The sequence below is a fragment of the Pongo pygmaeus genome, chromosome 12, assembly GCF_028885625.2.
Source record: "Pongo pygmaeus isolate AG05252 chromosome 12, NHGRI_mPonPyg2-v2.0_pri, whole genome shotgun sequence".
NCBI classification, from domain to species: domain Eukaryota; kingdom Metazoa; phylum Chordata; class Mammalia; order Primates; family Hominidae; genus Pongo; species Pongo pygmaeus.
The window spans coordinates 53556469-53579230 of NC_072385.2; the positions used below are offsets into that span (position 1 = coordinate 53556469).

Consider the following 22762-nt stretch of genomic DNA (forward strand, 5'->3'; position numbering starts at 1 on the left):
CTGAAAATTTAGGACAGCATGAATCTGCAACCAATCTTGACAACATCTCTAGCACTGGGACCAAAGGGATTATAATTTTAAGCTGAGTTTATACCTCTCCATCCAATGGAAAGAGGAAATATTGATTCCTTGAAAGCAAGTGAATCTGAAGTTTTGTTGCTATTTGAAGGTGGTATCAATTGAAGTGGAATGGGGGTGGAGAGGATGATGGCAAGCACACCGCCCTACCAATGTGCCATGCTTCCAAATCCCTGCAAACTGTCTCAGTGAACTTTTCCATAGTAGCATTGAACCTGAATTGTGAATTTCGTCAAAATTCCTTTATAAATAATTTAAGTTTTGAGAAGTATTACTCTCCCCTCCACAGTGATCTTAACTTCAATATGGTGTGAAAATTTCCACAATTGGTAAACCTTTAAGTTATACCATCTGTGGACACTATTAAACTAAAATTAAGATATTGTGGTGAAGGAGTCCGCTAAGTCCCTGTCAGTCAGGTGTGTCTTTATAGAAATAATTTCATCAATGGAAATAGCCAAGAACACAGTCCTGAGTGAATAAAGCACAAGACAGACATGTTTTTGGAAAATCAACTGTTCTTAAACATGAAGGGAGTCTGACAGAGGCCCCCGACTAGTTCCATTTCCTGAGAGAGGAATGGAGCGAGAAGGCAGCTTTGAAAGAAAGAGTAATGAGAAATGCAAGAAATACTTGGGCAGAATTCAGATCGGCTCTTGTAATTTTGGGCAAATTAAAGGGCATTATACAGACAGTGCATTGTTTGACAATTCGGAAACACAAATGACAACTACAATGGCTGAAAATAACCATAGATTATATTAACTCAGATCTGAACTTAATTGAGGCTTGACGCAATCACAAAGGTGGCTAATTTCACTTCCTTATCAAGTGCACTGAGCAAAGGAAGAGAATATGTATCTAAACCAGTAATAATGAATATCATCAAGCCTTTTGTCCCAGAGATATGTAATACCATTCAACTTACCAAATAGGCTAACTCATTTTAGTAAGGAAAGAGTTGTAGCAAGCAAAGGAAATTATTTGGAATGATATTGGTGGCAGGGGTTGGGGGGAGGTTAATCTAGATGCCACATAACGCTTATGTCCTGGATTGGGAAATTTAAGTTTCCATTCTCATCTTCTACGGAAAACATGCATCTTCTTTTTTTCCTAATTATAAAATTATGAAACGATGATGTAAATCCTCAATGTTAGTCATTCCCAATTCCTGTCTAGGCTCTAATAGTGCTCATGTGAAAAAGGAAGTACAGTTGAAAAAGGAACTGTCATGTGTTAGGTTTTTTAGGCACCCAAGTCAAATTACATTTTATGGTATGGAAAGGCACTTCTAAAACACTGTGATAGTTTAAAGAGAATCTCATACCTCAAATCTTTAAAACACCAAAATCAATGGTGTTGTACATTCTAATAGATTTATAATCATCTTAATTTGGCTATCAACAGCATCACTGAAAGGACAGTTCTTGGCAGCTAATTTGTTCCTGCTGCTTATTTGAGATGTAAATCTCTTCTTGGGACATAAAAACTGGTTCCAGGGAAGAGCAAAATAATTATCTCAGAGGGAGCTAAATTCTGGAATTGTTTTCTAATATATATAAAACAGGCTTCTCATCGGCTATTAATCAGACTAATTTGGAATATTTATTTTACGGTGTTACACATAACTTATTTTCTCAGTGGTTTTGTCTGAAGAATCTAGATGCCAGTTTTAATTTGTTCTTATAATTCAATAAAATATTTTTCCAAAGAAACACCAAGAATGGGGTCTTTCCATGTAAAGGTAAACTTAGTTATATGCAGAGTTTGAATCCAGAAGGATCTAAGAAGTCTAAAAGTTCTCATAAAGAATCATGGCAAAATCTGTCCAAGGTCCTACAGAAATAAAGGAAATGGAACTAAAGTCTGGATTATGGGCACACACTGCTAGTAGATAGATGAGAGATGGAGATGGATGGATGGATGGATGGATGGATAGGATAGATAGACAGATAGACAGATTAGATAGTTGATTGATAGATGATAGATAGACAGACAGAATATTGAAGGGACATAGAAAAAGAAGAAAAAATAAGTTTAGTGAACAGACATTATTGACAATTCAAAATTAATATAAAAATTAAGTCTTTATTTTTGAACAGTCAAGGATTTTGAACAGTCAAGGATCTTTTGTCCTTTCTGGGCAGCTAGAGAAAGGAAATTGACTCCTATGGCCCAAACAAATACCTTGCTCTCAAACATTTACTGTTCATGGAGGAGTTCAGGACTGCCAGTTGAACAAAGAGCAGAAGATACGGAAGAAAACCCTGGGACACTTTAACCAAGATACACCTGTCTGGGCCCCACCATGAAGAATGTTAAGTACAACTGTATGAGGAGGGCTATGAGGTCAGATTGGTCTGGATTTGAACCCCAACGATGTCATTGGCAAGCTCTGTGATCCAGGGCAAGCTATTTAACTTCTCCAATCCTCACGTCTTCATTAATAAAATGAGGATAATAATGTCTACACACTATGCACAGATTTTGTGGAAATTGAAGGAGATAAGAAATGCAAAATATCAAATCATACATATTAGCAAAATCATACATTTGCTTAGCAAAATGTATGGCAAGAATTAGGGGCTCATTAAATAGAGACACCAACTTGCTGCATGGGGGAAAAATGCCTTAATAATTTTGAAGATAACGGTTTTTATCCTACTCTTGGAAAGTCTGCGGATGACAGGGGCTCTGGCAGAACTAGAAAGAAAGCTGAAGAGAGAATACAGGCAGTGGGCTGCCTAGTGATGGCTCTAAGAAGGACACTGGTGTCAACAGCTGAGCCCTTTGATAAGGGGGAGGTTTGGAAGATGCTTATGTCCTGGATTGGGAAATGATTTCTAATGAGCTGACATAAAGGGATCCCTCAGAGGCAGCTGTCATACCCTTTCCCATTAAAAATGCCCTCATAATCTTGGACATTACAGCCAGGCATTCTTCTCCCACTGACCAGGCTGGGCTTACAAACACCAAAGCCAGAACTCTTCGCTGAACCATGTATTTTTGTCCTTAATATTTATAACCAGTGCATAGATAAAGCTGAAAAGACTGACACTTCTAGAGAAGACACTAAAATTTATTCCCAATTTAGTGGGTTAAGAAATTGTTTTCAGAACTTGTCACTTACAACTCTTAAAATCTTGGCCTTTTCACAGGCCTGTTCAAAATAGCCTGTACCACCATTCTTAAAGAAAGCCTGTCTACTCCTATTATTTAGTCTAGAACTGTGTCATATTTTTTGAGATAGTCATTAAATCTGTCTAATTTTCCTGGTTGAAACTGTACTTACTTACTTCAATATAAAAAAGCAGGCTGGGCACGGTGGCTCACGCCTGTAAACCCAGCACTTTGGGAGGCCGAGGCGGGCGGATCACGAGGTCAGGATATCGAGACCATCCTGGCTAACACGGTGAAACCTAGTCCCTACTAAAAATACAAAAACTTAGCCAGGCGTGGTGGTGGGTGCCTATAGTCCCAGCTACTCAGGAGGCTGAGGCGCCAGAATGGCATGAACCCGGGAGGCTGAGCTTGCAGTGAGCCGAGATCGCGCCACTGCACTCCAGCCTGGGCAACAGTGCGAGACTCCGTCTCAAAATAAACAAACAAACAAATAAATAAATAAAGCATCCCTATAATTCATTTATTCATTAAATATTTATGCAGAATCTACCATAAGGTCGGCATCTGGGGATGGGATAGTGTGGAATTGAGGAGTCTGATACATCCCCGCCTGCACTGTGTGTTCTGGTTCCCTATAGAAAATTGCTGGCTATACCATTACTAGAAATAGTTGTTGTTATGATTATCATTTCTGTTTGGACAGACTGACCTCATTCCAAGGTTTTACTATTGATACCTAAGTTGACTGGATTTTAAGTGACACTGACAAAACTATTTAATGGATCATATGTAAATCTCTTGTTAGAGTCTACTTTTACAGTGAAATTTAAAAATAACTATCTTGGAAACAGGAGTTGGCCAAATGCATGAAAGAATGAATGCATGTAAGACCCGCCATCTAACTATTGTACTTATTTAATCAGATACTCTGGTATGGCCATTGGTGTCTCAGCATTATCATACTTTATATTTCTGCTCCATAAAGTTAAGTTGGTCTTCTTGATTAAATTGTGTCTTTCCTTGTCAACAAGGGAAGAAAAAAATGATTTCATCAGAAGCAAAGAATGATTACATGCTAGTGTCATTGATGCTTAAAGCGCCATGTTATACAAAGCACAACAATTTAGTTTATTATATATTTCCAAAGTTATTTTCAGTTTGTGCAAAAAAATGACACCAGTGTCATTGAGTTCTTATGATATAGAAGACAGTGTTCTAAATGGCTTACATCTATCTTATTTAGTCCCAAAAAACAGCTCTTTGAATTTGATGCTTTTCTTATTCCCTATGCTTATCCAGTAGAGATTGAAATCGAGCAGAAGAGTTGTATAACCTGTCAGAAATCTCACAGCAAGTAAGTGTAGGAGCCTGGATTTGATCCCAGGTAGTTTGCTCCAGAGCCCATACTCAATTTCTGAGCTATGCTGCATTGATTTTTCAGAAAGGGTAAGTTTCTAAAGCCTTGCCCCATATGATTGGTCTCCAAGTTCTATTCACTCTGCCTCTATATCCTGAGTATCTGTAAAATCTACCTCTTTTTCACAATAAGCACTGCCATTGTCTTAGCCAGCTTTTCATTCATTCATTGACCTGGATAATTTCAACAGTCTCTTTATGTGTCCCTCTTATAACTCATTCTCCACACTGCTACCAAAATTATTTTTCTAAATCACTAATCTGAATCAAATTATTAGTATCACTCAGTGGCTCCCCATAACTTATACATAGAGTGCAAACTAATTATCATGTTATCCAAGACCCTCCATAACCTGGATCTCTCTGTTCAACTTTGTTATTGCCTCTCCTCACCTTGCCCACTATGCTCCAACAATAGAATCACTGGTGTTTCCCAGTTAGAATGGCGATCATTAAAAAGTCAGGAAACAACAGGTGCTGGAGAAGTTGTGGAGAAATAGGAACACTTTTACACTGTTGGTGGGACTGTAAACTAGTTCAACCATTGTGGAAGTCAGTGTGGCCATTCCTCAGGGATCTAGAACTAGAAATACCATTTGACCCAGCCATCCCATTACTGGGTATATACCCAAAGGACTGTAAATCATGCGGCTATAAAGACACATGCACACGTATGTTTATTGTGGCATTATTCACAATAGCAAAGACTTGGAACCAACCCAAATGTCCAACAATGATAGACTGGATTAAGAAAATGTGGCACATATACACTATGGAATACTATGCAGCCATAAAAAATGATGAGTTCATGTCCTTTGTAGGGACATGGATGAAATTGGAAATCATCATTCTCAGTAAACTATCGCAAGAACAAAAAACCAAACACCGCATATTCTCACTCATAGGTGGGAATTGAACAATGAGAACACATGGACACAGGAAGGGGAACATCACACTTCGGGGACTGTTGTGGGGTCGGGGGAGGGGGGAGGGATAGCATTGGGAGATATACCTAATTAATGCTAGATGACGAGTTGGTGGGTGCAGCGCACCAGCATGGCACATGTATACATATGTAACTAACCTGCACATTGCGCACATGTACCATAAAACCTAAAGTATAATAATAATAATAATAATAATAATAATAATAATAATAAAAGAAAAAAAAAAAGAATCACTGGTGTTTCAAACACTCCAAGACTCCTCTCTTAATCTCATGCCTTTGTTCTTTCCTTGGTTCATAAAGCTCTCTCTGTAGTTGAAATCTGTTGCCTGACCTGAATCTATCATCTCCCTTCTTATGGTAATAGAACCCTATTTTTCTTCACTAACATGCTCTTTTCCTGCATAGGCTATCAAATCTAAATTCACCTTTTCTGCTAACACTATGAAAATATGGATGGGCCCCTGAAATATTACTCCTTTCCCAGTTGGCCTGATGTTAAGCTTTGTCAGTGGAGGGTGTTGCATAGACACTGCCAGAGGAAAGGGTTTGGTTCCTGCTTCTGGTGTGCTCTTTCAACAGGCTCCTGCAGCAGGGGAAGCTTCTTCAGCACCAGGTGGCCAGCAGTTTCCCTCAGTATGCTCCGCTGGGCAATTCTGTAGCAGAATGCCTCCAGTGAGACACCCTTCCATGAACAGCTTTCCTCAACAATCCAAAGGGCAGATTTCTAGCAAGCTCCATTATATTGTGTGGCACCTTAGTGACTCTTTTGTCATCAAGTGACCCAAGGCCACACCCTCCAACAACGTCTGGATCTCAGGCCTGGTAGGGTGGGGTCCTCCCTAGAGCGCCCTATGCCAGCCCCAGGGGTAGCAGCTTCTCCTCATATCTGCCATTCCTAAGAGTTCTTGTCATTTCTTATGAGCTAATCCCTTGTTATTCAAAACTGCTATTAGAGTTAAGAATTATTTAAATGTTCCCTGTTTAAATGACTATGTGGTTGTGTTCTAATCATTGGACAGAATGATTCATCCCTCCACTCTTTGATGGGGCCAACTCTTTCCACTTATCCCCAACTTTCAGCCCCCAGCTTGGACTTGAGGCTCCGACTTATTGAATCTAGGCCCAGCGATAGGTTTGAGGAGAGGCAAACCTTATTTAGTTCAATGAGACCCAATCTTGAGACCTCCCTCTCCCAACCACATCATCCTTTCTCATATTGTCCTAAATTGTGCACCCATACAATATGGTTAAACTGATCCCATTTCCAGCTTGGGGTGAGCAAAGAGCAGGAGTCCTGACCATGTTAACTAAGAAATTAGCATATTCTGTTATCCATCTAAATAATTAACTCAGAGATATGCACATGACTGAGAGGTCAATTGTGCCTAATAAGATTGTAGAACTTTTTTGTTTGTTTGTTTGAGCTACTAGGAAAGAGAATTTCCTCTTTTGTGCTATCTTTAGTCTAGGATCATGCAACCTTCAAAATGGTTGGCAAGCACTTTGAGACTATGAGGCCTCCTATCAGGGGCTACAAAGAACAGAGTCCTCAGTAAGGAGGAGAAAGAAAGAAAAACCTGGTCTTTTTCATGCTTTTGCACCTTGATCAAGCCTTGCCTGAAGCTATTACCTCTGGACTTTTAATTTGGTGAGCCAAAATATTCCCTTTTTAAAAAACTAGGTAGAATTAGGTTTTCTGTTATTTATGAAAGAAAGCATCATAATTATATTTTCCTTCTGGGTGAGACTACAGCAATATGCACCCTTTCCTAACATGCATTGCACTCTATGCTAATGTCCTAATGTCTCCCCAGTAGCCTGTAAGGTTTTGAAGGCAAGAGCCTAGTCTTATTCACCCTTAAAGTAATACATCTTGGCACAGCGTTTTGCATATGGTCAGCACCTAATAAATAGTTCTTAAGTGTATAACTGAATAAATAAATAAATCATGAACAATGCAGCTGCATGAAGGTAATACCATAATAGCTATGACAGAAAAGATATGCTAAAAACCTGGGCCATATTTTCTGCAGTTATGAGAGACAAGGCTATTTTATAATACCAATTGTCTGTTGTTATTCAAACACAAGAGCCACATTAGAACTTCAGGACTAAACAGTAGACTTGAGAAATAATACACTACTGAGGCTGCATGAGGCTGTTTGATGCTAAACTCACAAAGTCACAGTCAATGTTAAGATCGTCATGTCTCATCAATGCCCCCCACCCCCACATTAGAACAGCAGCACTATATTCGGCCCTTGGTAGCCACTAAGGAAACTTGACTTCTGGAGAAGCTGACTAAGGGTTGCTATTTTGTATCTTGCTATTCCATTTTCTAGAGAGAAATTATCAAATAATCCAGAACATTATTATCCCAGGATCTAGCCTGAGGATAGAAAGAAGGTGATTGTTTTCTCTGACATACACATCTAGATGAGTTTATGTGTCATGCTATCGCTCATGCTAATAATTGACAATATAATCTGATTACGTTAGTTCAGAGCCTAGGGAAGATAAATGTCCCCTTCATGATCACTGATTGACATGCAGGATTCCTTTAAAATTCCGGATGCCACATATCAACTTAACACACTGACAATGTGGACTGATTGCAGGATATTCCAGGTATCTGGCTAGGAAATCATTTGCCAGCAACTTCAACAATAAAATTGATTATAATTCAGTATTTTTAAATGGTGTCTGAAATGTAAATGATTACTTTAGCTTTACTCAGGAACATTAAATTCTCACTTGGGTGCTAAGCGAGGACTAGAACTCTAAGTCACCCACTGCTCTATCACTATCCTCCTGAATTTAAAATAACAGCAGCAGCAAAAACCTTTTGCAATCATGTGAATCTTTAATATAATATACTCAAAGAGAACTCAATATTAAAGTACCACAAATACTTGCATGATAGAACAAGTAGCATAACTTAAGCAACTAAGATATCTATGTGTTATCTGAGAAGAACTCAGTAGCCATATAAATTTAAGTTCCTAAACATAATTGTCAAGAAGCAAAATGCAAAGACCTACACACTGCCAAATCACACGACCTCGGCAGGGCTCCTAATCCTTTACTCATTTTTAGAGGCTGAACAACATTTGCCCATGATTACTCAAGTGACTATTCTTCATCAACCTGGCGAACTGCTGATGAGAAAACATGAATATAAGTTGCTGCAAAAAAAGGTAATTCTCTCCGTGTTCCTCCGAGTTACTCAGAGATGAGAAAAATTAACATCTGGAAAGAACACAAATAAAATTTTGACATATGGTCTGAAAGATAAAAAGTAGAATACTATGTGTAACACTTAAAGGTAAAAGAGATATGTAGCAGTTAACACAGCAGGAAGCTGTAGTCTCACTACAGGGTATCACTCAATCTGAACCCAACTAGAAAACCAGAGTCACTACTTTACTCTTCTTAGAGAGCAACTGTCACTCTTTTCTTTCTCATCTATGTTTTATCATCCAGGTGGTAAAGAAACTCATTGTTTATTTAAAAAAATCCTTGAGAAAGGTGTAAATATTTTCTAACTTGCTTCATCAAAATATGTAAAGATATTTGACATGTTCTTCATCTTGAGTTACAGAAAAACAAATAAATAGAAGCTTGCAGACAATACGTTACTTTATCAGTCCTGAGAAGATATGCTTCTGCGCAAAAGAACTGATATACTACTGAGTAGAACTGTGTGCTATGTTCGTTTGCAATGAATTATTGACATATTGTCTGTTTTTAGGGGGTAGGGGCAATAGCTCATGAGAGAAAACACCAGACGGCACCAGAAACTGTAGTTCTTCACTTGCTCCACAAGATAGCAACATTCCACCACAGCTGTATGCTATAGACGCTGCACTCTAAGTAGAACAAATGTGTTATTTAGTCTACAATCATTTTTAATTTTACTACTGACAGTCTGACAGGACTACTTAATATTGCCAGGTTGACCTTTCCATGATTCTGTGCTAAATCGTTTTTTTTTTTTAAAACAAAAAAAAAACAACTTCCCTTACTCGGCTGTGTGGAGAAGACATTGCAATTGATTCCCCATTACAGCAGGCTTCTGTGATCTGATGAGCCAACAGCACTGGTCAAAACAGGTGGGATGAGAGGCAGGACTGCGGGAGGCAACTGGTACCACACATGGCGTCATCACCCTGGATTTATCACACTTCTCGAGTGTGGAGTATAGGCAGTTCAGCAAGGATATTCAGCCCATCATCACTCCCTGACAGTTGCTGACAGGGCCTTCCACAGCACAGCAAACAATGACATATGAGATGTAAGGTTAATTTTGTTAGGTTCAGTCGTATTATTTCCTTGCTGGGGTAAAGGAAGATTGTCCTTCTGTGGAAAGACTTATCTAAAAATATTGCCTTCGGAGACTAACTAGGCTGTAAGGGAAAGATAACAAAACCTTTCTTCCAACATGCTTGAGAAGGAAGTTTTGTGTAACTGAAAAGATGGATATAACAGAGACAGACCGGAGGAACGGCAGCCAGTGTGGTAGCCTACAAGTGGTTCCAGTGATCTTACACTCCCTATTCAGCTGCCACTGACAGGACACTCACTTTGTGCCATTCTCTGGGATAAGTGCTTCATAGGAATCATCCCCATTCAAACCTCCCCATCACCCTGAGGGCTCCACTGCCATTAGCCCCACTTTAACAGACAAGATATCTGAGATTTATCTGGTAGGTTACCAGACAGATGGCAAGTAGATACCAAACCAAGATTAAACCCAGTTAGTGTGACTCCAGCAGCTAAATGGTTAATCATAGTACTGTACTGCCCTTCAACAGCCTCTGAAATAGGTAAAGTCTCTCCTCAAATTGCTCAGCTCATCCAATTTCAAGAGCCTTTCCTGGCTTTTCAGAACCCATTCCCTGAAAAATTCCTAAGGAGGAAAAAAAAAAAAAACTTCCAAGCAGTTTGTTGGTGTCCCCTTGCTTCTCAGTGACCTGTATAGAAGCCATAAAGAGATATACTTCCTTTATGTTTATGACCTCAGAGCTCAGGCTGCAGGTGTTGGAATTTGAGGCCTTTCATATTTTTCCAGAATTTATACATAACTTGGAAATCTTGGCTACTTTATTGGGGCCAGCTTGGGTACCAGATCCTGCCCAAGGTTTTTTTTGATGGCGAATAGTTATGATTTAAGTAATTTCTTGATAATTCCTCCTACTGAACAAATCTGAGCTCAATGGTGAGGTGAGAGCAGGCTCTTGTTATTCATTTTCTATCTCCCCTAGTCCCTCCTCATAACCTGCTTTCACTGATAAAGAAAATAAGACAAGAAGATTGGCTGATAGGAAACATGATAATCCAGGAATGCCCAGGACAGCGGAGGAACCAAGAGAGCAATTGGCTGGTGCTCCAAAAAGGAAAACATGGTTTGCATCTCATCATCTAAGGACCCTGCAATCAGTCCAGAGTTGGTGCCAGTTGTTCAGGAATCATATTTCACTGAGGGTATGGAATAGGGATTCTCTAAGCAGAGGCCATATTCCCAAGCAGCTAAGTTACATCATCTTTGTTAAAGTGTTGAACCATCCTTGTTGCAACTAGATACCAATCAGCAAATAGGAAAACAGAAAAAGGACCAGTAGTCAAGGACCGGGGAGGTAGCCTTAATCACTATTCCATTAAAATTTGTGATGAGAGCAGGGCTTCACTTCTATTAGGAAACAAAAGAATGAAAAGAAACCATGAAAAGCAAGGCATATAGAATGGTGTTCTGTGGGTTAGTGGGACAAGTATGTGTCCACCCAGAGAACCAATCCAGGTATGTTAGATGCCAGGCTTGGTGAAACAAGATTGACTTTAGCCATGGGAAGTGTGGATGGGGCCCCTTTTTATTGCCAATATATGGTTCAAAATCCATATATCTACAGGAAAGCAAGGCTAGAGTAGATAGGAAAATATATTCAACATGTAATCCACACTAAGGTGGGCACACGTGGTCAGCTACTCAGCAGAGCTGACCCCAACCTGAACTATCGCATGGACCAACATTGCTCTGAATCTTAAGATAGGACAAAGGCAGGTCCACCTCGTCCAGGCTCTGTAGCCTAAAAGAATGTACTGTTACACACTCCATGAAGTAAGGAGAAATCTAAACTCTCAGTTTTTAGGAAAAAAATAATAATTCAAGTGAGTCTTAGAAAACTCTTCGAATATATTATTGAATATAATTTTATTATTAGAAAAAGTTGGAGGTGGGAACCACATGGATAGGTAACGAAGTGATCTGGTGAGCAATGAAACACCTAGAGTAGAGGCCATAGCTGTAATACACACGGTCAAGATCGCCACTCACATAAAGAAAGTTTTGATAAGTTCTACATACGTACAATTTTCAGATGGGATAAAAGTCTCATGACATCTGCCATGTCCGCCAGGATGAGTAAGCGTGTCACTGCGGAGAGCAAAGCCCTTGCCGCCCGCACCATGGTGCCGCGCTTTACCGACGAGCAAGGGTCATCAGCAAACTCGGAGGAGGCGATCCGCATCGTCTCACCTGGAAGACAGACACGGAGAGGCAGGTGGGTAGACAAGAAGCTTAGAAGCTGGCCATCCTAAAGATCTGTGAATGGACAATTACTGTTTTTATTGCAAAACTCTGATGACCAGGTGGTATTTCTGCCACCTCTATTGCAGCAAAGAGCCCTTTAAGTCAAGTACATCAGTGCACACGGACAAGTGCTGTGGACCAAACAAGGTGCTCATTTCACACTGAAGTATGAAGTCATGCTTTTCACATCAATAAGGAGTATATTTAATTCCATTTGTCTAATAGTTGAGATGGATTTGCCTTGAGCTTAATCATCCTCTCTCTGCATTTGCCTTGAGCTTAATCATCCTCTCTCTGCATTTGCCTTGGAACCAATGATACCAGGCAACTTACCATGCAACTCATTGAAGTTACTGACAGTTGAGGTACAAATTGTTCCACAGGGAATTGAAAGTTACGACCTTGGCCTCATTAACACTTTACTCTTAATTGAGCTAATCAGACAAGAACACATCATGTAGGCACCCAAGATCCAATCTTCTAATCCTCTTAGTAACCAATTTGCCAATAGAGAGAACATTTAGAAGAGAACTGAACCAATTAAACAAATGTTTACTAAACACACACTTGTGTCAGATTCTGTACTAGGCTCTGCGATTACAAAGTTGACGAAGAACATCCAGGCACAAGGAGTTCACAGTCTCGTGAGTAAACAGGTATGTCAACACATAATCAGAATACAGTAATTAAGTGCCATAAGAGACAAGATTAAGAACGTAGGCAACATAGAGGGGAGAGGTATTTTCTCATTTATTGTGAGACTGGGGGGAAGCTGTCCATTTTAATGGGATGCAAAAAAGAAAGAGGTGTTCACCAGGAAAACAAAGGTGGGGAGGGGATCTCAGGCAGCATGAACACTTTGTGGGCTCTGAAGCCTGGAGCCCCATGCTGAGTACAGAGACCTGCAGTTCTCTGGAAGAACCCATGAGGAAGGGGGCTGGAGAGAGGCAGTAATGCCTAGAACACCACGTAAGAGGTTTGGATTTTACCCTCAGCAGGGTGGGAAGTTACAATAATAGATTTGTATTTTTGGAAGATTATTTTAGTCATATTACATAAAATAAACTGGAGGGGAAAAAGACCAGGACAGAGAAATCAGTTAATAGGGTAAATGCAGTTTTAGTCTGAGAGAGCAGTGGTGACAGCCTGGACCAAGGAGATGGGAGAGGAAGGGAGTATAAAATGCATCTGTGTGACACAACCAACCGATCTAAGGGCTGATTAGATGTGAAGACCAGACAAAAGGTTCAAGCTGACGATGAGGGCTGACACAATACCAGAGTCAGGTATATATTTGCACCAAGGGACCCAGGAGTGGGAAACAAAGAGATAATTAACAAGGATTGAGACTGATAACCAAATCAGTGGGTGGATATCCACTTTGGGGAGTGAAAACTGTGAGAAACCATAAATGGAGCTTCATATAGCAGAATGTACACAGGGGTATAAAAGCTTCAATAAACTTGAAGAGTTCAGTTAATACGACAGATTTTTTAACTCAAGATCAAACAATTTACTCAATTTTTGTAGTAATGATTACTACTCACCTACTAAGCAAAATCTAGCTCATTTAAATAAAGCCAATGATAGCATGGAAAGTCTGTGCATCCTTTAATTAGTCCTAAGTCATAAGAAAAAATAAAAAACACCTCTTACCATTTTATAGGCTGATCAGAATATAAATTCTCTCAGCTAGTGTGGTAGTTATTTAAACCCTCACAGTGATACTTTTTATACTTGGGAATGTGGGCGTGTAAGGAAATATATTGCACTGTCAGATTTTTTAAAGAGGCTACCATCTACAATAAGCATTTTATATTCCTAACCAGCTTAGCCTTTTTGCCTAGGCACACATAAATAGCTTGATATATAACAACAGCATGGGAGAAACTTAAAAATTCATTACTCTAGTGGCACAATGATGAATTTTCAAGATATATGGTCCTAGAGCTCAACCCTGTGTATGTAACCACAGGGTTACATACATCTCCTCCTGTTGCCCCTCCTCCTCACAAATAAAAAGAGTCATTGGCAAATATCTGTGTGGTGGGGGGAAGAAAGCCACCTTTTCCCCACTTTATACAGTGCAGGTAGAAAGAACATTATACACCAAGGTAAATCCAACAAACTATTGAGAAATGTGCCACAAGTAGAGCTAGACAAATTTGTGTAAGATATTAATAGATAAGTCAGCTACTGTTGAAATAGATCCACTTATTCAAGGGAAAGGGAGATTTATTCTGCACACGAACCCAGGTAGCTACATGGTTGATCCCAGTTCCTGCAGGTTAAATTGGTATGAGCCTTAGCATGGCTAAAAGTAGGTCACTCAGGTAGGGCTACTGGCAGAACAGAGAGCCCCAGGGGGAGAGGCCAGTCACACCCCTTCCCTGCAGGTGGAGCTTCTGCATTATTTGAAGAGCCATGCCTAATCCAATATATTTTCAAGTTGAGATTGAACATTCGGAATGAACCAACATCATTCCAGAAGACAGGTCTTGCCAGAACGAGGGGCTCTGGAGGGCCCAGAACGACTCCTTCCATCTGTCTTAGCCGCACCATCGGGCATCTGGCAGAAGTGTACTGGCACTTCATGCAGATGCCAACCATCTGGTCAGCAATAATGCTTCAAAGCCGATGGGTGACACGTGTCAGTGCAGACCTCTTAGGTGGAGCTAATCAACCTGGGGTCCACGGCAGGCACCCCAAGAGTGGCTCAGCAGATGTCCATGAGAGGGAGACAGGGAAGAGACAGAGAGAGAGAGAAAGAGAGAGAAAGAGAGAGAGAGAGAGAGAGAGAGAGACCCACATTAGAAAAATGCCATCTGCCTTTCTGGATGGAAAACTCACACTAAATTCTGAGATTATTCTAAGATAAATAGAAGATGATTTCATTCAACGTAAATTAAACTAAAAGCTCATTTTAAGCAGATACAAGTGATTTCACGTTGTTAAGGATTCCAAAAGAAAGGCAACCTCAAATCAGCTATTATTTTAATAGGTCTTAGTCTCTGCAGCTTTAAGATTACTGAAGCAAACTGATAAGCAAGTTTATCAGGATAAAATTAGCCACTTTCCCAGGAATGTAGAGAAAAGTGCTTTTTCTATAAGATTGAAATATTTCGCTAAGAAATAAATGCATGTGTAAGAGGGAAATGGAGCAGTGAAGACAGGGTACAACAGATCTGCCTGCTTCTTTTATATACATTCTTGTTCAATCTCCTGTACTTGATTATAGACCTAACTCAGAGCAGCATTTCTACGGTAAAGACTTTGATGTTCTCAGGCCACTATTACCTGCTGAAGAGAAGAAAAATTAACATTACCAAATAAGGGACTGAGAGAAAATAACAATTTTAACATGTATGGAGTGCTTCTATATAAAGGCTTATTATATAAGTATTGTTCTAAAAGCTTTACATGTATTAACTCATGGATGAAAAAGGATAAACAAAGTCACATTGACCTGGGTTCAGATCTTGACTCCACCCCAACTATTACCAAATATGTGAGCTAGTGCTTATTCAACCTTTGTATTTCAGTCCAGTCAACTGTAAAATGACAGGGAAAATAATGATAGCTGCCTCACAGACTGCCATGAGAGTTAAAATTAGAGATGATGCATTCAAAGCACCCAACATAGGGCCTTACCCATAAAGGGTGATCATTATTCATTAATACCAGTACTATCACAACCACTTCGAGCATCCAAAATGCAGTAAGAAGAGTTGGTGAGCTCCTGGTTACAGGTTTAAAAGTGTATATTTTGGTTGGTTTCACTTCGTGTTTCTTCCTTAGAAGCAAGACAACATATGCTCAATAAAAGTACTTATTGTTTGAAGATAGAATATATACCCAAAAAAATGGTGCTCGGCTTTTAAATCAGTGCTTATTCTGGTTCCTAGGCTACCCTGAAGGCACTGGGATGAATACGTAATTGTGCATCAGCTTGAGGTAAGATCAGTTCAAATTTGGAATGATGCAGGCCAGTAATAATAAACACAAGAAAAGGATGGCATGGGCTGGGCGCGGTGGCTCACGCCTGTAATCCCAGCACTTTGGAAGGCCAAGGCGGGTGGATCACCTGAGGTCGGGAGTTCAAGACCAGCCTGACCAACATGGAGAAACCCCATCTCTTCTAAAAATGCAAAATTAGCCGGGCATGGTGGCACATGCCTGTAATCCCAGCTACTCAGGAGGCTGAGGCAGGAGAATCACTTGAACCCGGGAGGTGAAGGTTGCGGTGTGCCAAGATCACGCCATTGCCCTCCAACCTGGGCAACAAGAGTGAAACTCCATCTCAAAAAGAAAAATAATAAAAGGAAAAAAGAAAAGTATGGCATGTGGAAGGCAGAGCTTTAGGAATAAAAAAATCAGGTAGGAATCAGGTCATGAACCAAAATGGCACAAATATCCTGTGGCTCTTTCCTTGAAGGAGGGGCCTGCATGTAAGGTCAGCACTCTAAATGCTTGACAACTGAACTGCTGAAAAACTGTGAGAAGCAAGGAAAAATGCGTGGTGAAAAGCAAGATTCAAAGAGTGCTGGGTGAATAAAATGAAAACCTCAGAATCATTGATGGTCTTAGAGGCTGAAGAGGATTTAACTCGTCTTTTTTATCCAGCCTGGTCAACATAGTGAGACCCCATCTCTACGAAAAAAATTTAAAAATCAAATTGCCAGGGTAGTCCCTGCTACTCTAGAGGCTGAGGCAGGAGGATGGCTTAAGCCCAGGAGTCTGAGGCTGCAGTGAGCTATTTATTGCACCACTCCAGCTTGCGTGACTGAGTGAGACCTGTCTCAGAAAAACAAAACAAGGTGCAGTGGCTCACACCTGTAATCCCAGCACTTTGGGAGGCCGAGGCAGTGGATCACTTGAGGTCAGGAGTTCGAGACTAGCCTGGCCAACATGGTGAAACTGTGTCTCTACTAAAAATACAAAAAATTAGCCAGGTGTGGTGGCAGGTGCCTGTAGTCCCAGCTACTAGGGAGGCTGAGGCAGGAGAATTGCTTGAACCCAGAAAGCAGAGGTTTCAGTGAGCCGAGATTTCACCATTGCACTCAGCCTGGGCAACGAGGGTTAAACTCCGGCTAGGCGTGGTGGCTCATGCCTGTAATCCCAACACTTTGGGAGGCTGAGGCGGGTGGATCACGAGGTCAAGAGATCGAGACCATTCTGGCCAATATGGTGAAACCCTGTCTCTACTAAAAATACAAAAATTAGCTAGGCGTGGTGGTGTGCACCCGTAGTCCCAGCTACTTGGGAGGCTGAGGCAGGAGAATCACTTGAACCCGGAAGGCGGAGGTTGCAGTGAGCCGAGATCATGCCACTGTACTCCAGCCTGGTGACAGAGCAAGACTCTGTCTCAAAAAAGTGAAGCTCCGTCTCAAAACAAAACAAACAAAAAACTTTTCTTTTCACTCTTTCAGCAATGGCAAGCATTGGACTTACTCCCTGGAATCAAATGATGAAAACTGGAACTAGTGTGAGAATGAAAATGAAGAAAAAGGCAAACCACAGAGCAAATGTAATGAAACAGCCAGAATAAGAGCAGATTAAGACATGAAAAGCCACGTAGGGAAAGGAATTTCAATGTATTTCCTATACCTTGCATGGTAATTTACATTGTCAACATTTTTGCTATAAAATAAATACGTGCTCCTTAAGAGAACTAAAAAAATACAATTAAAAGAAGCCAAAAGAGCACTCACATCTTAATAACCAAGGACAACATCTGATGAGCTAGCTTCTAGAAAGTTCTGTATGCCTATATTTTTAACCAGCAGTTTTCACACATAATAGCTACAACTGCATATCATCTTTTGTCTAAATGCATAATTCTCCTTTATCTAATTACATAAATTATCCAACATATACTGATAATTCATGTTTTTTATATTTCTCCCTGTATTACAGAATTCTTAGAAAAGATGAGAGAAGGCCAGGTGTTGTGGCTCACACCTGTAATCCCAGCACTTTGAGAGGCTGGGACAGGCAGATCATTTGAGGTCAGGAGTTCGACACCAGTCTGGCCAACACGGTGAAACCCCATCTCTACTAAAAATGCAAAAATTAGCCAGTTGTGGTGGTGGGCACCTGTAATCCCAGCTACTCAAGAGGCTGAGACAGGAGTATCACTTGAGTCTGGGAGGCGTAGGTTGCAGTGAGCAGAGATCACACCATTGCACTCCAGCCTGGGCGACAGAGTGAGACTCTGTCTCAAAAAAAAAAAAAAAAAAAAAAAAAAAAAGAAGGGACAGAAAAAACTGAAAGAGAAAAAGAAAAAAAAGAAAAGATGAGAAAAAACGCAAAAATTTCCAATCCTCTTAACCAGTTTATTCCCTTTTCACGATAACCAACACCTGCCTAACAACCTTTTTCACATGTATTTTCCGTGAAGTACAGATCTTAAAGGATTCTGAAAAATGGATCCTGTAGAGCAATGCAGAAACTAAAACATGTTTTTAGAGAGGAAAGCAACATTAGTGAGGGAACCTGACCACGGGTTCCCAAAGCCTTAGCCAGTTCTGCGACTCAAACTGTGCATTCCGATTGAGCTCACACACTTACAGAGACTGTGAAGGAAAATACATAACAGAATCTTAAAATGGTAATTCAGTGAACAATGTCCAACTTCAGAACATTTTACCATTTTGATTATTTTGTAGAGTCTGTAAGGCAATGTAATACTTGAAAACCACTTACAGGTCTGGTCAGCTAATTTTCAAAGCAAGGTGGGAAAATATTTATCTTCATTTGAGACAAAACAAACTTAAACGAATGGCCACGGTGGACAACACCACAGAAGTTACAAGGTCACCACAGAGGATCTTGATGCATTACATCATGCCTCTTGGCTCCTTTTCTTGGAAGAAATAAGTGAGAGGTTCTTTGATAAGAATCATGCAGAGTTGGACAATGTGTTGAAAAGATGAGGTAAGCAGGTGTTGATGTGGCTGAGGGCCTCTGCGCTAACTACATTTGCAAACATAGGAATGTCTTCTTCTGGGATGGTTCCAGCAGCAAGGGGGTGGTGCAGCAGGGTGGTCCCAGATTCCTTCCACTTTAGGATGTTATTAGGCTGTATCTATCTGGACTTAATATTTTAGCATGTAACTCTTTCATCTATAATAAGAATAGCTCTCTTTTTAAGAGCTCACAATGTGCCAAGTTCTGTTCAAAGAGCTTAACCTGTATCAACTCTTTTACTGCTGAAGAGAATCTGATGAAGGAAGTGTTCTCATTGTCACCCTTTCTATCTGAGGAAACTCAACAGAGAAAAGAAAGATTATTAAGATTATTTGCCCAAGGTCAAACAGATGGTAAGTGGTGAAGTAGGCATTCAAAATCTGTCTGGCTCTGCAGTCTATTCTCTTAAAACCAGTGCTTTAGAAATATCTTTATTTTAACATCCTGTTTACGGTGTGAAAAGTATTTGTTTACATATGTCTGTCTGTGCCTGTATTAGGAGTTGAAGACTAGTAAATTATGTTATTCAGTTTACAGAGTATAGGAAGGAAGGAAGGAAGCAAGGGAGAAAGAAAGGAAGGGAGGGAGGGAGAGAGGGAGAGAGAGAAGGAGAAAGGGAGGGAGGGAGAAACAGAGGGAGAGAGAAACAGAGGGAGGGAGGGATGAAGGAAGAAAGGAAGAGACAGAGGGAGGGATGGAGGAAGGAGAAAGGGAGGGAAAGAGAAAGGGAGGGAGAGAGATACAGAGGGAACAAGGGAGGGATGAAGGAAGAAAGGAAGGGAGAGAGGGAAGGATGGAGGAAGGGAGGGTAGGGGGGAGGAAGAGAAGGAACAAGGACCTAAACAAAGACACTTCTCCAATTATTCCCAGCCCCCACCACTCCTTATTGTCACATGTTAGGGATGATTTGTGACTGCCTGTGCATGTATGCATTTGAGTTTTCCCTCCTTCCTTGACCTGTAAACTTAATCAGTGTAGAAATCATAATTGTAGCACATTAATTTCTTTAATGTTAATACCTTACATCGGTTGACAAGGTATATTCCCTCAAGGAATGCTGTCGAGAGGAGGAAAGGAAGGCCTGCCTGGCACTTTACATTTTGAACCATATTGAATTGATACTGAAGCAGGGAGAAAAGGCAAATGAAATCCCAGATGCTATACACTCTACAATAAAATAATTGAAATATTTTCTTCTTTTTCATTTTTGAACTTTTAGTTGGATTTGTAAGTTCAGGAAGTGGCAAGGAAACCAAAACATTTGCTAAAGGAAAGTTCTAGTGAAAGGAGCAACTCCTTTGCTTCTCCTCTGTTTTGCCCACGTAGGCCTTTGCTAGCAAGAAGGAAAAAGTCTTAACATTTTTTTGGAAACTATCAAGAATGTGAGAGAGCGCTACATGCATTTCACACCAGGGTGGCTATGACTGAAATCTGTGATTGGGGAAAAGGTCAATAATCAACAATCAGAATTTTTCTCTAAGGCTCAGGGATGCTGAAGTCCTATCTTTTCTGAAGCAGAATCTGCATTAAAATAAGCTACCTCCTGTGGACACTTTAAGCACCAAGCAGTTACAGCAGTGCTTGGTACTATTGAGGTCTTGTTATCAAAAAACAACATAATATTTGGCCTAAATAAGTAGTATTCAGAAGAAAGCCTTATCTGCTTATTAAAAAAAAAAAAACCCTATCATGCAAGCCATACTAAAACTATGTAAATATTATAAAATAAGAAGGCTACCTGTCCCTTTTCATTCTACCAAGGGTAGTGGGCTCCATGGTCTCTTTATCATTCTTGAGTTTTTTCCAGAAACTCTCAGAAAACAATACATTAGGTGCAAAATGACAGCAGTCTGATGGGGCCACTGCCTCTGAAGTGATGTTGAGACTGGAGAATTTCAGATCCGGATGAAACCTCCTCAGGCATCATTCAGCACCTCTTTCTCATCTCACACATGAAGACACAGAAGCCCAAGTGCCACGGTCAGGTGGTTGGTGGGGGGTCAGCATCCCTGTCTCCTGACATCCCAGTCAGGGACTCTGGTCTCAGTCCCATTGTTGATGTGAGGCCAACAAAGCCCAATGTGACACCAGCAAATCAAACTCTCCTCATCTAACAAAATCCCACTATAGCTACATGGCTCTGTTACAGCCCTAATTCAGTGGCAAGAGCAGCTCCAAAGACAAATGCGTGTCCTCATTTGGTCAGTGTTCTTTCCCAAGGTAGACAATTGAATCTTTTCCAATGTAATTTTTGCCCTATCGAGATATGTTCAGTATGCAAAAGTACTAGAAATGTCAGTAACTAATGATTAAGTGTATTGAATGTTATGAGCTATTAAACATCGTTAGAGACAGTAATGCGCCACCTTGCAGAAGGCACAGATCATTAACTGTACGGATTTTAATTATTTCAGCTGTAGCCTTTTCCTGGGTTGGGAGGAGAGGGTGCAGGGTAATTTTACATTGTTGTAGCCAGAAAGATTATGAAGCTGCAATATGGCATACTTCACAAATGAGACCCTTGTAAAGACCTGTTAAATGTAGCAATAGCCACATACCATAAAAAGATGATTATTGTTTTGGCCTTGAATGCAAGAGAAGACCATAAATTAGGAAATGTTAAACAGTGATGATCTAAGCTTAAGAGAAAAATGGCATATAGAGGAACAATAGTGAACTCAATTTTGTTCGATATTTTTACACATAAAGGGAAAATAAATTGATGGAATGTAAATTTCATTGTGCAATACATATATTTCTGAAATAAGGACACTATGTCAGATATATACTAAAGAAAACCTATTGTAAGTTATCTTGTAAAGCATATAAGCAGCCAATAAATTAATTTTTCTATAAACCCCAAATTTCAATATGTAAGTCAAGTCTCTCTATAAAAATCATGCTGCTGACTTATTTATATTCTTAAGTCAATAAATGTTTCTATTGATCAGTACCTGTATTCTCCTACAACCATGACACAAATCAAAACGCACTGAAATGTCAGTACCCTGCTACAGTACTTGGTAGTTGAAGTGTGACTTCAAAAACCTTCTAATGTTATAAGGAAATCAAGAATCAATGCCACAACTTCCATCTAGATTGGACAAGCAGCGATAACGCGAGCATCAAACATGCTAGCATCTAATTCTGAATCAAAGAGATGGCAGCATTCAGGTTCAACATCTCGACACGCATATGTAAAGGACATCTTGATTTCCTCATGCTCCTTAAGATACTGTACAAGGAAATGCAGAGTACAGAGGATGGATTTAATGTCCAAATTCCAGAATTTAACAATACCTTGGAAGGCATCAAGCAGATGAAATTTTAACAGATGCAAAATCCAGGTGTGACCTCTAGGACAAAAAATGCTTTGTCTTTCTAGGAAACCATTCCAATTTGTGCTAGCTTTTTTTTTTTTTTTTTTTTTTTTTTTTTTTTTTTTTTTAAGACAGAGTCTCACTCTGTCACCCAGGCTGGAGTGCAGTGGCATGATCTCGGCTCACTGCAACCTTCAACTCCCAGGTTCAAGCAATTCTCCTGCCTCAGCCCCCTGAGTAGCTGGGATTATAGGCACATGCCACCACACCCAGCTAATTTTTGTACTTTTAGTAGAGACAGAGTTTCACCACATTGGTCAA

At 40.1% G+C, this 22762-nt stretch overlaps 1 protein-coding gene across 12 annotated transcripts in view; it reads right to left on the reverse strand.

Moving 5' to 3' along the window:
• CTNNA2 (catenin alpha 2) overlaps positions 1-22762 on the reverse strand; it is a 1147855-nt gene that overhangs the window by 777688 nt on the left and 347405 nt on the right. For all 12 annotated transcript variants that reach the window (XM_054474847.1, XM_054474848.1, XM_054474846.1 and 9 more), the window contains one exon: positions 11932-12098. In XM_054474847.1, coding sequence (XP_054330822.1) covers positions 11932-12098 — 167 coding nt within the window. The remainder of the gene's footprint in view (positions 1-11931; positions 12099-22762) is intronic.